The 17430-nt window shown below is 50.1% G+C and overlaps 1 protein-coding gene across 2 annotated transcripts in view; it reads left to right on the plus strand.

Moving 5' to 3' along the window:
- MRTFA (myocardin related transcription factor A) overlaps positions 1 to 17328 on the plus strand; it is a 79496-nt gene extending 62168 nt beyond the window's left edge. For both annotated transcript variants that reach the window (XM_084279414.1, XM_084279413.1), the window contains exons 3-14: positions 1553 to 1608; positions 3116 to 3191; positions 3865 to 4026; positions 5415 to 5590; positions 6030 to 6185; positions 6956 to 7209; positions 7539 to 7710; positions 8006 to 9121; positions 10292 to 10459; positions 12506 to 12679; positions 13076 to 13136; positions 13558 to 17328. In XM_084279414.1, the coding sequence (XP_084135540.1) occupies positions 1553 to 1608; positions 3116 to 3191; positions 3865 to 4026; positions 5415 to 5590; positions 6030 to 6185; positions 6956 to 7209; positions 7539 to 7710; positions 8006 to 9121; positions 10292 to 10459; positions 12506 to 12679; positions 13076 to 13136; positions 13558 to 14057 (3071 nt within the window). In that variant the 3' untranslated portion in view covers positions 14058 to 17328. The remainder of the gene's footprint in view (positions 1 to 1552; positions 1609 to 3115; positions 3192 to 3864; positions 4027 to 5414; positions 5591 to 6029; positions 6186 to 6955; positions 7210 to 7538; positions 7711 to 8005; positions 9122 to 10291; positions 10460 to 12505; positions 12680 to 13075; positions 13137 to 13557) is intronic.
- Positions 17329 to 17430: the final 102 nt, after the last annotated feature.

The raw sequence follows: 17430 nt of genomic DNA on the forward strand, positions 1-17430 counted from the left end.
ACTATCTTTAATCTGGAGAGGAACTATTTGCCCCACCATTGTAGGGGGCTGTGTACTCACTTGTTATAATTAAGTTTTCAACTATTGCTAATTTATTCTACAAATTATTCTTCATTCACTTCTGTAGTCTGCATCCCATCTGCGATACCCTGGTGTGTTCAGAATTCCTGGCATACAAACTAAGTTCTCTTTTTTTACACCACTGATGTGAGAGACTTTGTTTATATTCTGCAGGGCACGTGGCTGTCTTAACACTTTGGCTGCTCCATTTTATTTTGTAGTTTCTTACATTGCATCTACACAAGGTTTTTTATTTTTTAATAGCCTTTTGAGATTTCATTATGAAGTTACATTTGAGAAATATTTAATCATTGGTTTTAAGTGACAAATAATACAAGTAGGCTACTTTTCATAGAAGCTAGATGCAATACTTTGGAGTTACTAATGTATGAGTTTACATTTCAGTCTTCAAAAAAGAAATCTTTAAAGCTGAAATTTTTTAACTTTGCCATTTAGCTTGATGGTAATTTAGAGACTTCACCAGGCAGTTTTAAATATGAGTATTTCAGAAACGTGAAAAGAAATTACTGTGTTCCCTTCAGCTAGTTCTGAATACAAGCCACAATGTGATTGCTTTAAAAAACAAGCGACTTGTAGATTTGGGAAAACCGTGAGGAGCTGGTGATGCTTAGTGTTGTCACCCTCTTCCTCTGGTTTTACTGTGGGACGTGAGCCTTGTGTGCTCCAGTGGAGCCAGGCAGAGTGAGAGATTCCTCCAGGGTTAGTACGGTCCTGGACAGCAGGGGATCAGTTTCTTAAAACATGATCTACTTTGGCTGTGGCTTTATACAGGGCCTGAGGGGGCGAGGAGGTCTGTTATATGGAGAACTGCTGTTAATTTCTCAGGTCTTGGTTTTCTGGCAACAGGCAGGTGTACTTTCTTGTCCAAGTGTTCCTGTTCTCATGATAGTTTCTCTTACATGGAGCAATATATATGTCCTGTGGACCTGCAGAATTTGCAACCAGCCCTTGCATGTACACAAAACACAGGTGCAGGTTAAGGAAAGACTTGGAGCTTCCTTTGACATTAAAAGGTAGTAAAGAGGATTTACAGTTCATTAGGATCCTCCCCCATCCTTCCAACCATTTCATGTATCTCTTCAATGTTTTAGTGCCGTTCCCTCACTTAAAGGTCCTGGATATCCTACTCTATGTTGAAGCTTGTAAAAGGCGTTTGTTGGGGGGCTGTTTTTGACTCAATTTCTTGGACCCAACTTTGGGAACAGTGGTTAGTTTGACTAGAAGTATACCTGGATCCATGTCTTCAGCAACTCACAAAAAGACCAGGTCAGTTCCTGTAGCTCCTGTGCTGTCAAATGGAGCACGTCAGTTCACGTTGCTATATACCAGCCAGAGATTTGCTCCAGTATGTTGAAAGATGCAGGTGGCAGTTGCTGCGGTGTATTTGTTAACTTAGTTGGCCTGAAGAGATACTCAGTGAGAGAAACTTCCAGGATTTTAATTCATTGCCTAAATGTTTTCCTCTCAACAGCTCTGAAAAGTCCAGCTGCATTTCATGAACAAAGAAGGAGCTTGGAGCGGGCCAGGGTAAGATGCAATATTGTCTCTAATGTTTTGGGGAAGTCAGTAGCAGCATGTCTGATGCTTTGGGCATCCTGCAGCTGTTAATGAGATGCGGAAGGGAACTGTTGGTATTCTGGATGTACTACAGCAGCGTGTAGCGAGAGGTGTATTGGATGGGGTGGTGGTGACCTAATTGTGCCTAAACCCACTGAAGTTGGTGCCTGGATTTCCCCTGGAGTCTTCTTTCTGGAAGTCACTAATATTCTTCTTCCCCACTGTCCATATACTTTATATTTTTATATTTATGGTGCCTGTTTTGCTCTTAAAGGCTCCTGTTGTGTGGCACTCAGTTCCACCTTTGAGGAAAGTGTATAGTTTCTCTCTTACGTGCACGTGCACTTGTTTATCTAGTATCTTAGACATGAAAAATTTAATAGAGAGGATCCCCCTAAAAATCTTGTAATAATAAAATCACACAGACTTCTGGCTCTATAGAAAGAGGAAGCTGGGCGTCACACTTCATGAGGCACCTTTGCTAACTTGGGGGTTTCTTGATGATTTCTGTTCCTCAAAAGGCCTCTGGGGATTTTTTTTTCTTCTGATTAGCCTACAGGGGAATAAAACCTGTTGTGACTGCTGGACTAAGTTTTGTTTTAAAAGTGAAAGCAACATAAGTAAAAAATAACAGCTGTAATTACAACTTGTAAGAGAGTGTTAGCACTTAATGTGGAAGGATTGGAACGACAGGCTTTGCACTAAGACCAGTGTCTCAACAGCTTTTGCTGCTTCTTCCTCTTTGTTCCTAAAACCTTCTTATTAATTAATATTTTTGTGTGGACAGTTGAGCAAGTATAGTCCACCTTTCTGATTAATATTTATTTTCTCTGAAGGCCCATCCTGATTGCCAGCACTCACCAGTCCATTACTCACTGCTCCCAGATACCCATTCCTAGGCTGTGTAAAGGGTGACATGGTCAGGCCAGACAGGGTCATCTCCGTGCATTGCTGTGGTGCATTCTCCAAAAAGGAGCTAAAAGCAGTTCTGGAAATGAAATGAGACTTGTCATAGTATTTAGATTTTGCCTACCAGAGAGCTGTGTGGGTCTTTAACTTAACAAAGAACGTATCTTTAAACAAATAAAAAGACTATGCCCAAAGAACAAGTCGCCCCTGAGTGGCAGAAGCATATGAAAGTGTTTGCTGTGAACAATGGGACCGGTGCATTTAATGGAAAAAGTCAGTAATTCCACCCTGACACAAGTTAGTAGTGCTGCAGAAAAGGGGAAAAGAGGGCTTTAGCTCATGAGGAAGTCCTGTCCAATTTCTGTTCTGCAGGGCAGCGGTGCAGTGATTACAGTAGAAGGTCATCTTTAGAATAAGCTGGGTGCTCTGGGACAGTAGATATGCCCCTTCTCTGACCTGTGTTTATTTAGGTCTCATTTACAACTAAGGATGGTTGTTTCTTTTGTTTGTGCTGTGCAAGATAACCCCACTCCTGTGTCTGATCAACTGAAATTGTATTTTGCTGCAGACAGAGGACTATCTGAAACGGAAAATCCGGTCCCGTCCAGAGAGATCAGAGCTGGTTAGGATGCACATTCTGGAAGGTATGGCATGTGCTAAACAGGATGGCATCGACCATAAACTTTACCACAATTATTTATTCAACAGCTTTCTATTTTGCCTCTGACCCCTGAGTCTTTCTTGCAGTTGGGAGCAGGCAGATCATGCCTGTTGCATGGGTTCTTGGGAGGGATTCAACTCCACTTGCGTGGGGATTCTCAGAAAAATCTGTTAGGTGAACTCAAATTGTGTGGTTTTGTGTAGCAGAGCAACAGTGACATAGAGTAACTGTGGATTGCTCTTCTACTGAGGGAAGGCACTGTAAAATATCCAAGAGGCAAATTTGATCTAATTAGCAAGTACCTCAGTTTCAGAGGGGAAGTACTATGCTGCTGCTGAGCACCACATCTTTGGACACAACTGAAAGGGAAAAGACGAACAAGAATTGGGTGACAATGAGAGCAATGAAATCCTCCTATTCTTGAGTCATGACGGCTGCCATAGTTATCATAATAGCTTAAACATATATACATAATATCTATATCTTTGTAATGCTTAGTTATCTATTGTTATCTACAACTATTTTTTGTACAGTTACTGTAACAGTTCTGTACTGTAACCCACAGTTACCTTTCTGAATAGAAGTAAAATACTGCTGAAGTGCCCAGGTTGTCCATTGCTGGATTGATGCCATTTTATTTACTTTTCCCTGAACAGAGACCTCAGCTGAACCCTCCTTGCAGGCTAAGCAGCTGAAGCTAAAGCGAGCCAGACTGGCAGATGACCTCAATGAGAAGATAGCGCAGAGACCAGGTCCCATGGAGCTGGTGGAGAAGAACATCTTGCCTGTGGAATCGAGCCTGAAGGAAGCCATTATTGGTAAGGCCAGAGGAGGATCTATGTTGATGGCATTTCCCACAGGTCGCTCTGATTTCCTGTGAATTCACATACCTGTCTAACAGAGTGCAGTCCCGTGGTTGGTCTTGTTTTCCAGCCTCAGAATCCCTGGCTTTCAACCCCAAGGGTTCTGAAAAGCAGAACTCCCTCCGAGAGTTCTCCCCAGATAGTGCTACAGAGCCATTAAATTGTAGGGAGTATGGGCATCCCAGAATAACGTGAAAGGAATTGCATACCCTGGAGACTTGAAAGACTGTTGAAGATTGCATTCCCTAAATTCTCTTCTTAAAAATCCCTCTCAGTATATACATGTCAGCAACCCTGGTCAGGGAGACCCCCCTGACTTAGATCAGGGTGAGGAGACAGAACATAAACAGGTGTGATGAAACAAAAGCTGTCTGTGAACTTAAAAACTTCAGAGGGTTCAACCCCTTTAAAAATAAACCAGAACAGATGTAAATCATGCCAGTGCCATTCCAAGGGCTGAAAGGAATGCTGAGGAATAGCCTTCCCACTGCCTCAGCAGTGCTCTTTCCCGTCTCCCAGACTGAGCGGTCTGTGTGTGTCTGTGGTTATTCATCCCCATAAACACGCACAGCTACTCTAAAGACAAATGGGACACAACTGTGAGGAAGATGGAATACTTTTCATGAAAAGGGAAAAGGACAGTGGTGTGGGAAAGCCTGGCCTCACTATTGCACAAGAAGTGGTTGAGGAAGAGAAATAGTGAACTTGAGCATTAGAGATGTGGCTTCCTTCTGACTGAGCAAAGTACATCTCTCTGGATTTCTGTTGTTTATACATTAGGTGCAAGTTAAAGTATTTTCCTTCTTACCAGGATTAATTTGAGATCATTTAATCTAAAAAACATTAGTACATTACAAATGTGCGCTCATGTGAATTTATCTGCTGGACTGAAATGCTAATAGCAGTCAGGGCCACCACTTAACCCATAACGCTTGTTGCTTGTAAGACTAGAGGACAATTTGTGAGTCTGTTTTGAAGAGGGATTCTACCTTCTGCCACATGAGACGAACACCAAAGAACCCATGACAACCTGACATTATCTAACCTTCTATTCTTTGGGGCCCCAGTGATGATCATAGAAGCCATGCCATAGACCTGGTCTTGCTTGGCTAAGAAGCAAAGCAAATGGCTCACCCTATTCTGCATCATTTTATTAGACTGATAGCAGAGATGAATGTAAACACTTAAAACTGATCCAGTTTGGGCTCTCTTCTCTCATTTTTAGTTGGTGCATTAAGCACAACTTAGATATGACTCTCTCCATGCCTTCACCATCTTTGTGAAACATCTAGTGAAATTTCTTATTCCACTTTAAAGACCACAGTTGATGTTTGTGTTCTTAGTTGGACAGGTGAACTATCCAAAGGTTGCAGACAATTCCTCCTTTGATGAGGACAGCAGCGATGCCCTGTCCCCAGAACAGCCAGCCAGCCATGAGTCCCAGGGGTCTGTCCCATCGCCAATGGACTCCCGGATCTGTGAGCCTCTCCCTAGCACCACTGGCACATCACTAGCTCAGGTGAGAATGGTGGTGGCCTTCTGCAGTGCACTGGAGCTTCACAGCTACTGCTGATGTGTGGCAGAGGATCCTAAAAAGTGAGACCGAGGGATCCTTGAAAGGTAGAGTCTGTGAGATTTCACAAGGGGACTGTGTGGTGTTGGTGAAGTTCTTTGGTTATTTAGAAGCCCCCATAATGATGCCACGTGGGGAAGGGGAGCACTGTTACTTGGCAGTACAGCCTGTATGATCTGGCAGGCAAAGCTGGGAGATACAGCTGTGGAGTTGTGATTCCTTTTCCTTCCTATGATGTTGTGCTGCTGCTCAGGGATGACGGCAGCAGTGGGTTAAAGGAGTCTGCTTAACGACTTGAAACTGTGCTGCCTCCCTCTAAGTGGACATTCCTGAACTGCTTCCCCCCTTGTATGTGCATTCATGAAGGCTTTTTCTGTCCCTGCAGGGCACATCCCAATTGCCGATCAGCGCAGACTCCAGTGAAACACTTTTCCTACCTGAACAGCCACCCCCACCTCTGCCACCTCCACCTCTTCTGCCCCCTAGTCTTACCAATGGAGCGGCTCTTACTCCTGCCAAGCCCCCACCAACACTCATTAAGGTACTGCTTTGTCTGATTTCTTCATTATTGTAGTCTGAAGGTGGGTACTCTGAAGAAGGTTTGAAGTTGGAAGTATTGTGTTGACAGTTGCAAAGCAAGGAAAGCTTATTTCTCACTAGTGTATTCCTCTGACACTAGCTGTGACATATTTAAAAGGTTTTTCTGTTTTGTGATGTATTCATCTCCTGTAAAATGGGTCCTGAATGCAAAATGTCTGGAAACAATCAGTGTTATCCATAATTAGAGTCAATGAGTCTGCACTGGATGAGCAAGTGATCTGATGTGCTGGGAAAGGTGACCTGCATTATCACAGACTCTCCTGAGAGTCTGTCATAATCATAGACTATCCTGAGTTGTAAGGGACCCATAAGGCCCATTGAGTCCAACTCCTGGCTACACGCAGGGCCAGCCAAGTCAGAGCATGGGACTGAGTGCATCGTCCAGATGCTTCTTGAACTCAGTCAACCTGGGTGCTCTGACCGCTTCCTTGGGGATCCTGTTCCAGTGCCCGGCCACCATAGAATCATATGATATAATATAACATATATATAACATTTTATCTTATATAACGATATAATTATGGTGTAGTGTAAACCACTGTGGAGGTTGTGACTATACTGTTGCCTGAGTTAGGAAAGCTTGGAAAGGCCCTGAAGTCAAATCTGGAGAATTCTGAAATGAAAATCTCGGTGTGTGTTCTGATTTACATGGGCTGTTATTTTGCTTCAGTGCTTCCATTCTTATTTGCTTCTTCCTTTTCTTTTAAATAGCAAAGTCAGCCCAAGTCTGCTAGTGAGAAGTCACAGCGCAGTAAAAAAGCCAAGGAGTTGAAGCCGAAAGTCAAGAAGCTTAAATATCATCAGTATATTCCCCCGGACCAAAAGCAGGACAAGGGAGCACCTCCCATGGATTCATCCTATGCCAAAATACTGCAGCAGCAACAGCTCTTTCTCCAGCTTCAGATCCTCAACCAGCAGCAGCAGCAGCACTACAACTATCAGACCATCCTGCCAGCCCCACCAAAGTATGGGTCCTAACTGGCAGCTCTCTCTTTGGAGGCACTTGCTTCCCCAGTCCTGTTATCTAGACGTGTTGTGGGTGTGAGGTGTGGTCATTTGGTGTAATGTGCTCAGTGTTGTTAGGTTACACAGGCCTGAGAAAGGTCTGGTTTCAGACCAACCAGACAAAAGCAGCTGAAGTGAGTGGGTTGGCAGATATAATCAAAGTGGGCATGGGTATAGTTAAAGTCACTGGTGACCCAGATGTTTCTGAATGTGTATGATTGTTGACACTGAGGGTCTCCAGTGCCTTTCCACCTTGGTTTTGATGCCCATGTTTTTTCTTTCCCTGCAGGCCTCCAGGAGAGCAGCAGAGTGGTGCCAGTGCCCCTGCTGTGCGCAATCTCTCTGCCACCGTCAGCAGCGCATCTTCAGTATCCTCTGGTTCCAGTGGGCTGATGCGACAAAACAGTAATGCTGCAGTGGGCAAGCCTGGCCCTCTCCCTGCCAACCTAGATGAGATGAAGGTAAATATCCTATTGAAGCTGCATGGCCCCTTTCTGGGCATCACAGACCCTTTTATTCATTGCCAGAGGGCAGTACTGAATGGTGTTGCTGTCCCAGAGCAGGGCTGAAGTGGACTGATGGAGTTAGTGATAGCAGCTGGTATTGCTGCCCTACAGTGTGTGCCTGAGGTGCTGGTTCCTTGGCCTGCAGGACGCTCAGTTTAGTCCTTTGCCCCATGGCTCTGGTACCTGTTAGTAGCTTTTCTGGTTACAGTGTATGTTCTTTTAATGTTGCCCGCTTTTTCCCTCATATCAGGTAGCGGAGCTGAAGCAAGAGCTGAAGCTGAGAGCCCTGCCTGTCTCAGGCACAAAGACGGACCTGATTGAGCGTCTCAGAGCTTACCAAGAGCAGAACGGTGCAGCCAGCCAAACAACCCCCACTCCCAAGCCCAGCACGGCAGCCATCCTCCCAAAAGCTGCTGAAGTGGTGGTCGCCTTCCCAGCTGCGAGGCTGAGCACAGGGCCAGCCCTGGTCACCACTGGCATTGCACCAGCAGAAGTAGTTGTGGCCACAGTCACTGGTGGCGGTGTGATGAAGTTTGGCAGCACAGGCTCAACTCCTCCTGTTTCTCCAACTCCTTCTGAGCGCTCGCAAATGAGCACAGGGGATGAGAACTCGGCCACTGGAGACACGTTTGGAGAGATGGTGACTTCACCCCTGACCCAGCTCACCTTGCAGGCATCTCCAGTGCAGTTCCTGGTGAAGGAAGAAAACTCCAAGTCTGCTTCCTGCAGTGTGAATGCGGCATCCAGGTCAGAGCGGTGTAGCACTGGTAACAGCAGAGATGCAGAAGTTAGGGACAAAGACCAGATGCTGCAGGAGAAGGACAAGCAAATCGAGGAACTCACCCGCATGCTGAAGCAGAAGCAGCAGCTGGTTGAGATGCTTAGACTACAGCTAGAGCAGGAGAAGCGCTCTCAGCAGTCACTACCAGTCCCAGCGGCTGCAGGAGAAGGAACAGCTCTTGCCTCCAACCCAGTAGCATTTGGCACCCAGGTCAAGAGTGAAAACGGTTTCCTGAGTTGCCAGTCTGCAAAGCAATCCAGTGGCCAAACAGACCAATTCAGCCCTGCCCCGACCGCTAGCCAAATGGACACTTCGAATCCAAGCCCAGTGCCAAAGAAAGCCGTGATGGTGAAGCAGGAGGTGCCAGCCGCGGAAGCAGAGCCGCCGTGCCAGTCCCATAGCCCGCGGCTTTTCCTTGGCCAGCAAGGGAGTGCCCTGAGCGACCTCATCAAGAGCACCCCTCCCCCCACCCTCATCACCGACTCTACAGGGACCCACATCGTCCTCACCGTGACCAAGCAGAGCGCAGAGAGGCAGGGCCTCTCGCACCACGGGAAGGCAGGGAGTAGCTGCCCGGCCTTGCAGGTAGGCAAGGGTTAGATCGTGCCCCTGCTGCAGGCAGTCGGCTTCTCCTCTCCCTCTTCCTGCTCCTGTGGTTCAGGTCACCGTCAGGTGACTTAATGGGTTGGAAATTGAACGCGGTAAATCCAAAATCGGCTGAGTCGCTTGCTCCATGGCTGGTAGCTCGTGGCTTTGTGCAGCAGAGCAGTGTAAGCAGATCTTCAGCAAAAAGACTGGAATTTGTCAGTGGTGAACTCTGTACAGCAATGCACAGCTGACTCTGTGCATCACAGGCTGTTCAGCATTCTTCCAAGCGCATGGTGCTGCCCTTCGTCAGGCCCGGGCTGGGGCTTAGAGGACAAGGGTTTGCTGCTGCATTTCACTGGTTTTTGAGAGAACAGCCATGCCTGTGGTAATAAAAAAAAGCAGAGTGTATTTCACTGGTCCTTTACTGGCGGGATTGTAGTCACAGTGATAGATAGGTCACCCTGTCTACCAAGAGCTGAAATCAGGCCCTGGGAGCAGACTCTTTGCTTTTTGACTGCTGTTTGTTTTAATGTGTGTCAGTATTTCAGCGTTAACAGTCTCTCATTGGAGATGATCTACAATTCCCCTGTTGGCGTGAGCTCAGCACTTAAAAGAAGTGTTCTGAGTGTCTCTTCCAGGAAGGGATAAATATGCCCAGGTTTTATGGTGTAAGTCAAACCCCAGCATCTTCCATGGCATCGGAGAAGATTTGCATTCTCTGTTGCCACGTTTTTTGCACCTTCTGCAGGACAAGTGGCAGTGTCTGCTGTCAGCAGCAGGTACTGAGCAGGCTGTCTTTGTCGTGTAGCTGGTGAGATGCCAGGCAGCTGTCTGAATAGCAGCATCCACTGTCACTGTTGGTACCCCAGGGTATCTCACCTGAACTCCAGACACTGCTCCAGTGGGACATGGGTCCTGTGTTAGGGCTGCCAGCCCTTGAGGGGTGGCATGGATAGCTGAAGGATTTAGTGGTACTACCTCCTCATTTAGGACTTTGAATCCCACCCCAATCTGATTTCTCTGCTTGGTGAAGCAGAATGATTGACTGAATTTCCTAAAGAATGAAGTGTAGGGGAAAACAAACTTCATAAATCCTTTAGGAAACACAAGCTTTGTTCCATGTTGTGTCTGGGGAGTAGCTTCTCACAGATACCCTTTTCCTTCCAGAGAGTACAATCATCACCCGCTAAAACTCCCAGCCAACCGCAGTGTCAGCTACCTGCAAGCACCCCTCAGCAGCCCGTGCAGCAGCAGAAGCAGCAGCCCACGCCGCAGCAGAAGCAGCAGCCCCTGCAGCAGCAGCAGCCCAGAGGACTAAACCAATCTGCCAGAAAGGTAGCTCTCTGCCTGCTTCCCTCTCCCCCTTGCTTTATTTCGCCTGCTGCCGGGGTTTGTAGCGGTACTGGGAAGGGGACACACGCGCAGTCCTGGTCAGAGACCATCGTCACTGCAGGTGAGGTCTCACAAGAGCATCTGCCAGTTCGCAGCTGCATGGAGTGTTTGGTTTTCACTTTGAAGGTGGCAGCAGAAGGGGTGCCTGGCATAGCCTCTCCATTCCCCCGCCCCCTGCTGAAGTAGCTGCAATGGAGGTATGGAGAGGGTATGAGGTTTCAGGGGCCCTCAGTGTCCGTGAGGTCTTCCCCTATGGGCACACTTGGAAGTGAAGTGGAGGCTTTGCAGCACAGACCTCTGGGGTAAACCCTGACAGTTCACTAGCGTCTGCCTTGTGGTCCCACGCCTGGGCAGAACACTGCCTGTGTTTTGAACAGGCATTGTCTGTCAGTTAACAATGAGAGGCCAGGGTGGGCAGCCTTGGCTCACAGTGGTGTCCCTGATTCTTGAAGACGTGCTGCTGAACGGAAAAGGTGGTTATTACGTGGAAGGAGTGTGGTGTGGGCAGTATGTCTGCTGCTGAAGGTGGCCTGTGAGCTCTGAGGAGGGCAAAAGGATGTGACCTTTTACTCTCTGGTACTGATGTGATTTCCATACCCATGCCCTGAGCATAGCTGTTAATCATCTCTTTGTGAAGTTCAGGAAAGAGAGCACCTCTGGCTTTACCCCTTCTGCAGGTGACAGCTGTTCTATCTCCTCCCTTTTTAGCCCACATGAGGGATGACTTAGTGCTCTCTCTAACATGTAATAAAGATAAGATACAGAAAGATTGTGAAGCATTTTTAGAACTTGGAGGATTGCTTCTGAGTCAGATCTTGGAAAGGACGTCAAGGCAGGAGTCATTTCTAGTGCAGTCAGAGTGGGATATCCGCTTTGCAAAGGGTCAGTGCCTTGGTTTGCTTTGAGGAAATGCAGAAGGTAAACAAAGGTGCCTTTTCCCTCAGACTCCCTTAGCTTGTATGCTGTGGGGGCATCTGCAGTGACTCTCCTAGCCCTTTTGCCACCCTGTAGGGTTAGAAGCCAGGTCTGCAGGTGATAATGGGGCAGCTGCATCACACCACAGTGCCTTTCCTCCCCAGCAGTTTCCACAAACTGTCCCTGAATGTTGGTGTTCCTGGGAAACCCAGGTCAAAAAAGGTACCCTGCCAGCACATCCCTGTGGCCTGTGGCACAAGGCCCATTTCCAGCCCCTCCTCAGGAGGACAGCAGACCCCAGAGCAGCTCTGCTGGCCAGGGCCTGGTGTCACTCCTCTACCTGCAGGTCTCAGAACAGAGAAGTCAGGATGGGGAAGAGCATCAACATGTATGAGGTGGAACTGGCATGCAGATGCTGCCCAGGGATCAGTGTTGCAGGGGAGGACGTTTCAGTGTGGGTCACATGTAACTGCTGATCCGCACTTTAACTTCGTATGGGCAGTTGAGTGCTGATTCATCTGGTGAAGCTGAGTCACGAGCACTTCCTGCAACACTTGGGGTTTCCTTTGGAGGTCTGGTGCTGCTGAGCGCTCTGATGCTCTCTGCCCACCATCAGATTGTGACAATTGCTGCTAGTGAAGCTTGTGTCCCCAAAGCAGGAGCTGCAGAGGGAGGTGGGTAGAAGATAAGTCCTGGGTGTGTTGTGCAGCGTAGGCTGAGCACAAGGGAAGTGCCCTTTCTCTCCAAGCTGCTAGAGGAATCCCCCACTTGGACACATGAGGCTCTCCCTGTCCAGGAGCAACCCAGTAGCGGTTTGTGGTGCAGTTGCTTTAGCGTTAGAAACATCAGCAAATGATTTCCCACCGTGAGTCGGAGGGAAAATCTCTCCCTCCCCTGCAGCCAGGGCAGAGTGCACAGAGTGCACGGGAGAAGCCCAGCTGCTGGGAGCAGAGCAGTGCAGACCTCTGATCAGCGCTCATGGAGAGAGGGGTTGATGGTCTTTCAAAGCGGCTGTGAGACAGGACTTGGTGTGGACTTTCCCCTCATCAGCTCTTCTCCCTTCACTCTGAACAGCCCTCGTCGCAGCCCGGCTCTCCTGCTGCCCCTTCCCCACCCCAGATGGACCTGGAACAGCAGCAGCATACGTCGCTTTTTGGAACTCCTCCACCTCCGCTCCCTGTTCCCTCAGTCCCAATGAAAGAGCCACCAGGCTATGAAGAGGCCGTGAAGCAACAGCCAAAGGCCCAGGTGAGAGCCTTTGGTTTCTTGCAGAGCAGGTGAAAAGTTGCCATTGCAAATCCTCTTAGATTCCTGATCTGGGACAGTAAAAGAGAATGGGGACACAAGTGCGTCTTTCTAGCTGAATTCCTTCTGGAGGGTTTGGGGCAGACCCTAAACCACAGGTAGAGATCCCAAGGCACTCGCTGTCTGGTGAGTGTTCGTACAGCAGTTTCTGACCACACCTTCCCATCCCCTAACAGCCTGGGATTACCAAGGATTCTGGTGCCTGGCCTCCTCATGCTCATTCTTGCTAGATAACAGCCCCATCCCTGGGGTGAGGGAGGAGAGCCAGCAGCCAAGGGCGCTGCTGGAAGTGGCAGCTCCCCTGGTAAGTAGGAAGCTAATCCTGCACTCTCTCCCCAGGAGAACGGCTGTTCCAGCCAGCAGATGGACGACCTGTTTGACATTCTCATCGAAAGTGGAGGTAAGGAGGCACAACCAGCATTCCTCATAGTCTTCAGGTTTGAGCCTGGGGATTATAGAGCACTGAGGAGAGAGTCTGTCATGGCCCAGGTCTTTGCTCCTACGTGCTAAAGGCACTGGCAGTATTAAGGCACCACGGGAAATGGCAGACAGGCGATAGTATGGTACGAAGCTTCTTGGTGGCTCTGCTGCATCAGATCTGGACACAACTTTTCTGCAAACTGGACGGCTTGAATTCCCCAGAGGCAGGCTGAAAACTCCCCGTAGCAAGCCAAGCACAGGAGGAGTTTCCTTATCCCAGTTAGTGGTCAGTGATGGCTCAGTCTGGGGGGGTCCCTTTTGCCCCAGTGGGTGGGAAGGGTCTTTCTGGTGTTCAGCCAAGCTGTTCCTCACTGTGGCCTGCCTGTTCATTCCCTGTACAGAGATTTCTGCTGACTTCAAGGATCAGTCGTCCCCAGCTGGGAAAGAACCACCTGTGGCCCCAGCCTGCCCCTCACCGCCCAGCAGCCACCATTCCTCAGAGCTGGCGGTGCCGGTGTCCCTGGGGCAGCCGGTGCCCGTGGGCCGGCTGGAGGACTTCCTGGAGAGCAGCACCGGCCTCCCACTGCTGACGGCAGGCCACGATGGGCCAGAGCCCCTGTCCCTGATTGATGACCTCCACAGTGAGATGCTGAGCAGCTCGGCCATCCTGGACCACCCACCTTCACCTATGGACACCTCGGAATTGCACTTTGCTCATGAGCCGTCTGGGGGCATAGCCCTGGATCTGGCTGAGGCTAACTTGGACAGCATGGACTGGCTAGAGCTGCCGGGGGGGCCTGTCATGAGCCTGGCTCCCCTTAGCACTGCAGCTCCCAGCCTCTTTTCCACAGACTTCCTTGATGGACACGATCTGCAGCTGCACTGGGATTCTTGCTTGTAACTCTGTGAGCAGAGACTGAAGGGAATGGGAGTGGGAGGGCGCAGGCATGCAGGGGGAAGAGGCCAGTCAACCAAAATAACAAAAAGAAAAGAAATGAGCTCCTAGTATTTGTACTCCTCCCCCAACAGTGTCCTTTCTGCACGAAACTGGCAGTGGTGGCAAGGGCCGACCCGCTGCTCAAGTCACTGCTGCCTGGGCAGCGGGCCAGGGCAGGGAGAATGGCTGCTGGGGGCAAGAAGAGCACAGCCTGCCCCAGCTCCAGTGAAAAGGGAGCTGGCGGCCCCTCTTTCTCCAGGCAGGAACCGTGAAGGCAGCGCACGGGACACACCACTGCCAGACAAGAAAGAGTTTCCTCACACCTCGAGGTGGGACATAGCATGCCTGGGCCCAACCCGTTCCCAGCAGCAGCACCCCTCACCTTGTTGCAATTGCCAGATTACGGGGGTGGAGGGGGCTGTGCTGCCTCAGCACGGTCAGTTTAACGGTTGCAGAAGGGGCTTCTACTTCTGGAGCAGGACACAGAGGCAGGAGTGCTGGCTGAGGGCCTGCAACGGCTGCCCTCAGCACCACCTGATGCCTGTTGGGAGGGTCTGATCTGCCGCAGGGCTGAGGAGCTGGGCAGAGCAGGCATCTTTTCCAAATGTAGCCAAAGGGATCTAGAGGTTCCCCACCAACCTGGTAACATCTAAGCTGGTTTCCCAAATAGTGCTGAGCTTGGCAGAGGCTTGCCTGTTTGCTTCACTTGCTTTGGGCTGCAAAACAGATCCTTAAGGTGCTAAAATCCAGGTCCTTATATGTTAAAATAATCTGTCCTTCGCTGCCCCAGACCTCTGGCTGTGCCTGGAGGCCAGGCCTCAGGCACACCTCGATCCCACCCCAGCTTCCACGGCACTTGGGACAGCCCCAGGTGAGCAAGGCAGCCTGTGGTGGGGTTTAGGGACAAGAAAGTGTCTGTGTGTCCTGGGGAGGGTGTGAGGGGCATGGCTGGCAATGAGCAACATATCACTGGGGCCTTGTGCAATCTCTCCTGCCTTCAGCTGTGCTGTCACTGCCCTGCAGCAGGTGCCGCAGTGGACGGGAGCAGCTGGAGCCATCAGACCCCACGGCCCGAGAAGGGGCTGTGGGTGAGCTGCTCTGTGGCACAGCAGACGGCCCAGCTCAGTAGTGTGGCTGTCCCCTTTTTGGGGACCAGTGGGAGCCTGAAAGCAAGTACTGGGCGGGTGGCATCTGCTCTTCCTTCCCTCCAGCCCCACAGTAAAAGGCAAAAGAAAAAGGCTGGGGCCTGGGAGCTGCTGCCCTGTGTCCAGCCTCTGCCGCCATGTAGGGCCCCAAGCTGGTGCTACAGAGTGACTGCTGACTGGTTAGGGGAGGGGGGTAGAGGGGTACCCCAAGCCCCCAAAGTGATGATGATGCTATTACTTATGCAGGGCTTTGTGTCAGAAACCCAGGCTCGTGGTGGGCTCGTGCTGTTACTCCTGTTACTTTTCAGTTCCTGTGTTTGTTACTCGTTGCTCGCTGCCGTATTTACCAGGTGAGCCATCGCCTCACTGTGCCCGCCGTGCCACACAGCTCTCCCTGCTGGGACCCTGTGCAGGGTGGGGAAGGGCTGTCACAAGGGCCAGGCTGGCGGCAGCAGATTTCGACATCATGTGAATTAAAGGTGCTGCCTCTGCGCAGGCAGTGGATGTGTAACCTGCCATCCCCTTGCCTATCTCCTCCAAAATGCTGTCCTCACCTTCCCCTGCACCGGGCTGCAGTGCTGCCTGCTGGGGAGGGGTATGTGTCTGTGGGCACATGTTGCTCTCCTGCCACTTTGGTAACCAGTGCTGTTCTCAGGGGAGGCCTTGCTGCAGGGCTGCGGGTACCCCTGCTCCACACAGGACAGGTGAACGCCAGCCCTGCATGATGCTGTCAGCCAGCCCAGGTCTGGTCATGCCTGTTGTGCAGCTGGGAGAAACTCCTGCTTTCCTGAGCCCACTTGGCTTGTTAACTGCATGGGGAGCCACGTCTTTAATCATTTGCAGAGGGAGCCTGCTGGCAGCTTCCTTCCTTTCTGCCCCTTCTCTCTCCAGCACTTGTAAGGGTAACTCCTCCTCCTCTCTGTTGCCCAAGCTACAGTGTCATGTCCTAAAAATCAGAATAACTGGGGTTGGTGGACACCCACTTTTCCCCTGGCCGAGCCCTCCCTCCCCTCCTGGAGTTCAGTGGGGGCAGTGAGTGCATTAGCAATCATGTCACAGATCTCCCACCAGCCCCCTCAGGGCACCAGGTGGGCAGAGGACACAAAATGGTTTCTTAGAAGGAAAGTACTGGGGTGGGAGGATATTTCAGATGTGAAGGGGGAAAAAGTGAGGCTGCCTGTTTGTCAAACTCCACTGCTTTTAGCCCACAATGAGCAGTAGCCCCACAGCCACAGCTGTGTGATTTCTTTTGTACAAATATTTACAAAGCTGGAACCAGTACATAACCAATGGCATTAGTGCGGTGCTGTGAGCTTTGAGAGGAAGGTGGGAGCACTCCACCTGCAGCCCTGGCCTGGCCCAGCCCCGGTTCCTCCCACTGGGCCAGGCACCTCCGCGTTGGTGGCAGAGAGCTGCCACTGTCAGTTACAGATGTAGCCCGGCCCCAGGGGTGATGGTGAAAGGCTGAGCCCACAGCTGCTCCCTTCCACCTCTACCCAGCCACTACCAGTTGTGAACCTTTGTAGGATTTACCCAAAGTCTTGCCCCTCCGCCCAGGGGGCTTCTGCCAGGAAAGTGAGCGCTAACCCTGTGCCTGGGGCAGAGGGAAGATGGTGCCTCAGCCCCGGAGACGCTAGAAAGCCTTTTCCCCAGCAGTGCCCAGACCAGGCTAGCCCCATTCTCTGCTTTCTTACTATTATTTGTTTGAATAATAGTTCAATAGTTCTTTGTCGAAGAGGTATTTCCCCTGGACGTACATTTTTTGCACCCGTTGGGAAAAAACAAAGTCTGATGTTCTGCCTCTACCTTGAATGTAATCCTGAATCTTTCTGCTGTAACCACTACTTGTTTGTAACGTGTATTGACTACCCCGCACTCTCCCTGCCTCTCACTGCGCAGCCAGCGCTGAGGGGCGATCGGCGCCCTCTGAGATGGATGGTGTTGGGCATCGGATCCAGAGCGAGTATTCAACTGGAAAAGGATAAAAGTGACGAGTTAAGTGGGGAGAGAATGGATCTTTAAATTGAATTATTTTTTCAGTTACAAATATTTGAAAAAAAAAAAAATCCATTTTATTAAAAAAATTCCAAACAGCCACATGGCTCAAAGGCTTCTCTGCGCTGCTGGGGGGAGGGCTTCGGGCCCCGCCGCCTGGTCCAGCTAAGGAGGGGTGAGCTCCCCGGGTCTTTCTC

The sequence above is a fragment of the Gallinula chloropus genome (genome assembly GCF_964237585.1).
Source record: "Gallinula chloropus genome assembly, chromosome: 1".
Lineage (NCBI taxonomy): Eukaryota > Metazoa > Chordata > Aves > Gruiformes > Rallidae > Gallinula > Gallinula chloropus.